This window comes from Diplotaxodon limnothrissa, linkage group LG5, assembly GCF_057381915.1.
Source record: "Diplotaxodon limnothrissa isolate DT_005_m linkage group LG5, D_limnothrissa_male_GT1.1, whole genome shotgun sequence".
In the NCBI taxonomy this organism is placed as follows: domain Eukaryota; kingdom Metazoa; phylum Chordata; class Actinopteri; order Cichliformes; family Cichlidae; genus Diplotaxodon; species Diplotaxodon limnothrissa.
Genome location: NC_140600.1, coordinates 21,976,905 through 21,984,452, shown reverse-complemented (window position 1 = coordinate 21,984,452; position 7,548 = coordinate 21,976,905). Strand labels below are relative to the sequence as shown.

Genomic DNA, 7,548 nt, shown 5'->3' with positions numbered 1-7,548 from the left:
CTGTTCTAACTATTCTGGTCATTTATCTCATTGGATGATGTTTGCATGTGTATACACGTATACATGTATTTTATGTTCACGTATGTGTGCTTGTGTGTGAATGTGTACATTTTTGTATATGTAGTTGCATATTTCCATGTACACATATACTTTTTACAAACATATATAGATGTCTTACAATGTTTCTATAGTGTTTTCATTTTATCTATTTTAATTATTTTTATCATATTATCCCTCTGTTCAGCACTTTGGCTGACATTTGATGTCTTTTAAATGTGCTATATAAATAAAAATGACTTGACTTGACTCGACAGACACAGAGACCCAGACTAGACACTGAACAGAAAGAACACAGAGTACAGAGACAGGAGCGACAAGAGACACGACTGACTGAGGAACAAGAAGACAAACATAAGGACAGAACTAAACCTACACTAAACATAGGGGCACCAGAACTAAACCTAAGAACTAGAATTAACAGAGCAAAGAAGGACTAGAGCGCTAGGAATAAAAAACAGAAACCAAAACACTAGTAATAAACACTGGTCATTATATTCTTCATTTCCAGTTAATACTTGTACAGCTGCTGTTATTGTATGTATATATATATTTATATTTCTTCATACATTCTTATATAGTTCTATACTGTGTGTTGTGTATTTTGTTGTACAGTTATTTTATTTTTCAACTTTAATTTTTATATTTTATTGTATTCCTTCCTAGTTAAATTTACCCTTTTTAATTTTCATATTTATTTCCTATCTTATTCATAGCCTTTTCTTTTTTTCTTTAGGTCACGAGCAGTTGTCTAAGCATTTCACTGCATATCGTACTGTGTGTGACTGTGTACGTGACAAATAAAATTTGAATTTGAATTTAACCACAAACATTGATGAAATCAGACCACAGGTGCACTGATCCAGGACCGTGACAAGAATACAGATTAGAAAAGTGATCAGTTACATTTGTAGACTGTCACCATATCTATTTGATAAATAAAACGAATGTCACTTTGATTTAGTGACAAACTACAGTAATCCCCATGTCTGCTTTATTGTTTAGGGTCATGCAGTCTAACCTTCTAGAGCTTTTCCATACAGCTGTTACATAAACAGCAGCACCAAGAATACACTGAGTAGTAATACAAATAGATTAACATGTTTATTTTAGTGCTCCATGCGCTTGTGATGATCTTGTGAATGGTTGTCATGATGACAATAACCATTGTCATGACACCTGTTATCTCCAGCTGGGGTTTTAGAATCTTTTAAGTCCACTAATGCAAATAAATTCTGGCTATGTTGATCTTGGTTTGTAGTATACCCCTCTGATATTCATACAATAAGATGGTTTTGTTGTTTAAATGCTTTGTTCATTCAATTATATCATTTTGGTTCCTCATCAAAATAATCAACAAACCTCAGACCAAAATTAAAAAAGGAAACCTGTGAGCACAAAAGCAGCAACTCACCGTTAGGTGGGTCATCAACAGGGACTAAACTGGTCATACTGTAGACTTCAGAATCATTTGGAGACATCTTGTTTGATAACAGAAGAAATGGAGAAGAGGAGAAGTCATGAATGACTTGCAACTAAGTACATGAATTATTAGTAGATACAAGGAATTTTATTACAACAAAAATAAGAAAGAAAAGTACCCATCCTCCTCGGTCAGTTTTTTTTGTGCTTGAAAAATTACCTACAACAAAAGGCAAAACAAAGTCAGCATATAAAACTACCATACAAAAAAACAACAACACTCAAGGACATTGTGGTCTGCTGCACGGCTGTGAGGGAGGCAGTCACACCACATGTATATATATATATATATATATAGTACAGCAACCATTAGTAAAGTGTATGCTGAAAAGCATGGAAACGTGGCTGGGTCTGCCGTGGATTTATTACACACATAATACCAAAGGTGATTAAATATTTAAATAATTTAAGTCAAGTTTTTGTTGCTGCAAGTGCTTTTTATGCAGTTTTTGCAAAGCTATATTTGGAAGGAAACTGTGACCTAGGACAAGCTGATGGCATAAGATGTAAGTACAACTCCTCCAGTTTCATATGCAAAAAAAATTATTGCGCTAGCTCACGTGGTTGCAGTGCTACCGGGATTTAAAAATAGTTATGCAAAGTGGAGCGTGCCCGCTCCAACTGGCTTTAAAGGGTTAAAGATGAATAAGAAAATTGTGGGAAAGCGTGTAAGTATGGAAGAGAAGTAAAAGATACGGAGGTAAGAAATCAGTCGGTTTATGAACAGAACGGCGGTGGAGCTGGTCGGTCAATTTTGTGTATAAACTTTTTATAATATAGTGTGATCACAAATACCTCAGACTGTAGAAAAGCTTTGGGGTTATACATGACATAAGGAATTGTTACTGTCCTTACCATTTCTTCTTTTCATGCAGACAAGAGCCATTCCCAGTGATATGATGCCCACGATTACACCAAAACCAGTTGCAACTACAGGTAGAAGTTTATGAGCAGAAGGTACTAGAAAAGCACAGACCGCAAACAAGTGTCAGTCTTACTTCCAATTTTGGTGAAAGTAAAGAAGAAAGACATCTACTGTTAAAAACCAACAAATCTCTTATTTTATGGTCTTGAGAGCAGCAAAGTATGCCGAATGACATGTAGCAAAGAACAAACTTCACTGATATTTGAAGAAAAACCCTCCTAGTATAATGAATATGCAATTTAAGAAAATTTCACTCACCTGAAGATGTCCTTGGTGTGGTCACAGAAGAAGTCGTCCCTGTAGTGCTGAGCTTTGTAGAAATTGGGTCTACTGAAATGTCTACGGTTAAAAACCAACAAATCTCTTATTTTACGATCCTGAGAACAGCAAAGTATGTTGAATGACATGTAGGAAAAGAAGAAACTTCACTGATATGCAAAGCAAAACCCTCCTAGTATGATGAATACACAGTGCAAGGAAATTTCGCTAACCTGAAGATGTCCTTGGTGTGGTCACAGAAGAAGTCGTCCCCACTGAAATGAATATCTCTAGATGTCAAAAAACACCACAGCAATTGACCTAACCATTTTTATTTACTTATAAAAATCTTAACAATAATTGTGTTTTTCCTGATTGTGTGACTTGTAAAGTCCATAGTCGGGGGAGGAGCAAAGGTCAAAGTGTTTTTTCAGCTGCAATAAAAGAAGATTGTGTAGTGATTGTTTCATTATTTAAGTTTCTTGTGGATTCACCACAAAAGGCATTTTTCTTCCACTACTGCAATACTGCCATACAGCACCAAAGTGTCAATGTTTTACACTTAACATTAAACATTCAAATTCAAAACAATGTTGTAGGGCTTTAATAATGATTGAGTGATTCAAATACTTTGATTATAAAAAACTCTCGACACAGTCTTTGCTTCGATGCTTCCTTTAACACGCGGCTCTGTAGTGCTCCGATGTATTAAACGATGTAAACACAACTAGAACAAGACCTGCAATACAAAAGTATTTAGAAGCAGTGTGTGAATAAAAGGTTTGACAACATTGATCCCACACACACTGATAACACAATGGCAACAGTGATGATGATGCTGACACAGTTTAACATGCAGCCGGAGTTTGTTTATGCGCAAGAAGTGGAGGCGTTACTGAGACAGTGAGGTCAAGGTGAGTGAAACAGAATGTTTCTAACGTCAAAACAGCAGCAAAGTTCCTGTAATCACCATTAAAACCTTTACTTTAGCGTGAGTCCATCATCAAAGCACCTGATCAACAAACTCCGACGTGAAGAAAAGCAAACTCTGCAGCTGCTCCATCCACTGCTATTTGTTTTAAACAGAGAAAAAAATCTGCAGTAAACCTCCAGAAATACTATTAAAATATGCAGATGATCTGTTAACTGAGTCTGACACCAGACTGGTTAAATCATACAGCTTGCTGAAGGCTGACGGTAGCAGTCTTATTGTACATGGGAGTGGTATCTGCAGCAAACAGGGGCTAAAACGTATTAACTTGAAGACTCTTGTAACATTTTTCACACTGAAAGTGAAATCATATCAGATAATGTGATAATTAAACTGCATTAATATTTAAAAAATATAGGAATAAAAACTTTTTTAACAACCTAATAAAAATATAAATGGGCATTTAAACTCTGATCCGCTGACCTGAGAGCTATTAGGTTGGACACTGAATTATTATTAATTATGAACATCTAGACCATCGTATCATCTGTTTAGATTACACATATATCTTGTTTTGTTTTATTGGACCTTTGGTAAATGGCCTGTATTTATATAGCGCTTTACATATCCAGTCATCCACCCATTCACACACACATTCACACACTGGTGATGACAAGCTACATTGTAGCCACAGCCACCCTGGGGCGCACTGACAGAGGCGAGGCTGCCGGACACTGGTGCCACCGGGCCCTCTGACCACCACCAGTAGGCAACGGGTGAAGTGTCTTGCCCAAGGACACAACGACCGAGACTGTCCAAGCCGGGGCTCGAACCAGCAACCTTCTGATTACAAGGCGAACTCCAAACTCTTGAGCCACGATCGCCTTTGACTATTTATACATTTTTTTAATTTTAGATAAAGCTTTCTTAAAATACATTTTTATATAAATACACACACACACACATAATTTACATATAATTTACAAATACAATTTTTTGACAGATCATATATCTTATGTAGAAGCTAAGCCTACGCTTCGTTAACGGGGGTGACGCGATGTCACTGGTATGCATGAATTAAGTTCACAGTCCAATAAATCCAGCAGTATGTATCTTGTCCTTTTTGGTCTTTATTACGTATCGACTTAGCATAACAGCGCAACGGTCACAAACTGTTTGCCTAATGTCTATAAAGCTCTGAATGGTTTAGGACCAAAATACATCAATGACCTCCTGACCCAGTATGAACCGTCCAGATCCCTCAGGTCATCTGGATCCGGTCTTTTATCAGTTCCCAGAGTCAGAACCAGACACGGAGAAGCTGCATTCAGCTTTTATGCTCCTTATATCTGGAACAAACTCCCAGAAAGCCTCAGATCAGCTGAAACACTCAGTTTATTTAAATCCAGGTTGAGCAGCGCATTGTGATCACTTACTTTGTATGTTAATGAAGGATATGTTGCTGTGAGGAGACTGGTATTGTCCTCCTTTATGCTGTGACATGTAAAAACATGTCACTTCCACCTCAGCAGGTGAACTCTGCTGTGTCATAGAGAGGAGCTCAGTTGCTGTAAGTGTCTGCAGACAGGAGATGGACGTAGATTTTCTTCTTCTCATAAAGTACAAAAAACACTGAGTCACAGAAACAGATGATGGAGTCTGACATTTCACTGTGACTGAGTCTGTTTCTGTGATCATCATTAGATTCATTGTCAGTTCAGGTCGAGGAGCTAAAAAATGTAAAGATTTCTCAAGTTAATTAAAGAAATGTTTCGTTTATTTGAAAATAAAACCTAATAAGAGAAATTGCTTATGTATGTTATGCACATTTACATTTTCCTCACACAAAACAACCGACAAGTTGAGAGAAGTTGTTTTTTTCTACTGATACCGTTGCCAAACATCCTCATATTAGTTAACTGCATTAGTATTTACTCACTTTGTATAACAGCTGTAATTTCTGACATGTTACTCAGTGGAAATTTTGTTTTAAATTGACACTTAAATTCAAACAAATTGCAGTTTATTTAAGAATGTAACATCGGTTACATGTAAATAAAACTTTATAAAAATCAGTTTTTAGTTTCATTCTTTGGTTTATAAAAGCTAAAACTTTATGCACATACTGTACAGAGGTATACTTTAGAGCAGCATGTTATGATCACTTACTTTGTATGCTGATGGAGGACGTGTTACTATGCAGAGACTTATGTGGTCCTCCTTTATGTTCTAATGTGTAAAAACATGTCACTTTGACCTCAACCGGTAATCTCTGCTGTGCCATAGAGAGGAGCTCAGTTGCTGTCAGTGTCTGCTGACAGGAGATGGACGTAGATTTTCTTCCTTTCATAAAGTGCAAAAAACACTGAGTCACAGAAACAGATGATGGAGTCTGACAGTTCACTGTGACTGAGTCTGTTTCTGTGATCATCATTGGATACACTGTCAGTTCAGGCCGAGGAGCTATAAAATGTAAAGATTTTTTTTAATTAAATAAGCAAATGTTTCATTTACCTAAAAATAAAATATATTAATAGAAACTAATCTGAGAGTTTTACTTTTTAAAATGATCAAGTTTAATACACATTTCACACAATTTCTTCCCCCAACCCTTAAGTTGAGAGCAGCTTTGTTTTTTGTACTGATACTGTAGACAAACATCCTCACATTAGTGCACTTCAGCAGAATTTACTCACTCTGTATGTTGATGGGTGACATGTTGCTCTCTGGAGATTTCTGTATATAAAAGTAATAACAGGTCACTTCAGCTGTAAGAGGTGAACTTTGACGTGTCCATGACAGAAATTCAGACCCTGTCAGAGTCTGCAGACAAGGAGCTGCTTTATCAGGTTTATGTCCTGAAATGATGAAATAACACTGAGACACAGGAACAGATGATGGAGTCTGACAGTTCACTGTGACTGAGTCTGTGTCTGTGATCATCTGTGGATTCACTGTCAGTTCAGGCCGAGGATCTAAAAAATGTAAACATTTGTAGAGTTAAATAAGCAAATTTTTATTTTATTTAAAATAAAATCTAATAATAGAAACTGTTGTGAGAGGTTTTTTTCTGATGCACATGAAAATTTTCCTCTTAACTCACAGTGTGATCACTTACTTTGTATGCTGATGGAATATCTGTTACTGTGAGGAGACTGGTATTGTCCTCCTTTATGCTCTGAGCTGTAAAAACATGTCACATCCACCTCAGCAGGTGAACTCTGCTGTGTCATAGAGAGGAGCTCAGTTGCTGTCAGTGTCTGCAGACAGGAGATGGATGTAGATTTTCTTCCTCTCATAAAGTACAAAAAACACTGAGTCACAGAAACAGATGATGGAGTCTGACATTTCACTGTGACTGAGTCTGTTTCTGTGATATTCTTTGGGTTCACTGTCAGTTCAGGTCGAGGAGCTAAAAATTTAAAAATTTGTTGAGTTAAAAGAGAAAACATTACATTTATTTGAAAATAAAACTAAAAAAACTACTCTGAAAGTTTTAATCTGATGCACATTTAAACCTCATATTACTGCGTTCGTTGCAGTAGCATTTACTCACTTTGTATTGTGATTGGTGACATGTTACTCACTGGAGATTTATATATATAAATGTAATAACAGGTCATTTCAACTGTTACAGGTGAACTCTGACGTGTCCATGACAGAAATTCAGACCCTGTCAGAGTCTGCAGACAAGGAGCTGATTTGACAGTTTTATCTCCTGAAATGATGAAATAACACTGAGACACAGGAACAGATGATGGAGTCTGACAGTTCACTGTGACTGAGTCTGTCTCTGTGATCTTCTGTGGGTTTACTGTCAGTTTAGGTGGACGGAGATCTGAAAAATTCAGGTACATGTTAGATTAATTAAGCACATTCGCATCTATATTATATT

At 36.6% G+C, this 7,548-nt stretch overlaps 1 protein-coding gene across 1 annotated transcript; it reads right to left on the bottom strand.

Moving 5' to 3' along the window:
- Positions 1-2,483: 2,483 nt before the first annotated feature.
- On the bottom strand, positions 2,484-7,510 carry LOC146632280 (uncharacterized). The gene is made up of 6 exons (XM_085354862.1): positions 7,212-7,510; positions 6,772-7,076; positions 6,346-6,628; positions 2,956-3,012; positions 2,723-2,803; positions 2,484-2,499 (listed from the first exon to the last, which is right to left on the bottom strand). Exons 1-6 carry the CDS (start codon positions 7,508-7,510, stop codon positions 2,484-2,486), a joined length of 1,041 nt encoding a protein of 346 aa, XP_085210988.1.
- Positions 7,511-7,548: the final 38 nt, after the last annotated feature.

Bases quoted from the DNA above. Each gene is read 5' to 3' on its own strand.
- LOC146632280 (XM_085354862.1), bottom strand. From the start codon at position 7,510: ATGTACCTGAATTTTTCAGATCTCCGTCCACCTAAACTGACAGTAAAC. The intron at 6,629-6,771 runs GTAAGTGATCAC...TACATTTTTTAG, and splicing joins ATATTCCATCAGCATACAAA to ATCCTCGGCCTGAACTGACA. The intron at 3,013-6,345 runs GTAAATTCTGCT...TTTGACATCTAG, and splicing joins CCCATCAACATACAGAGTGA to AGATATTCATTTCAGTGGGG.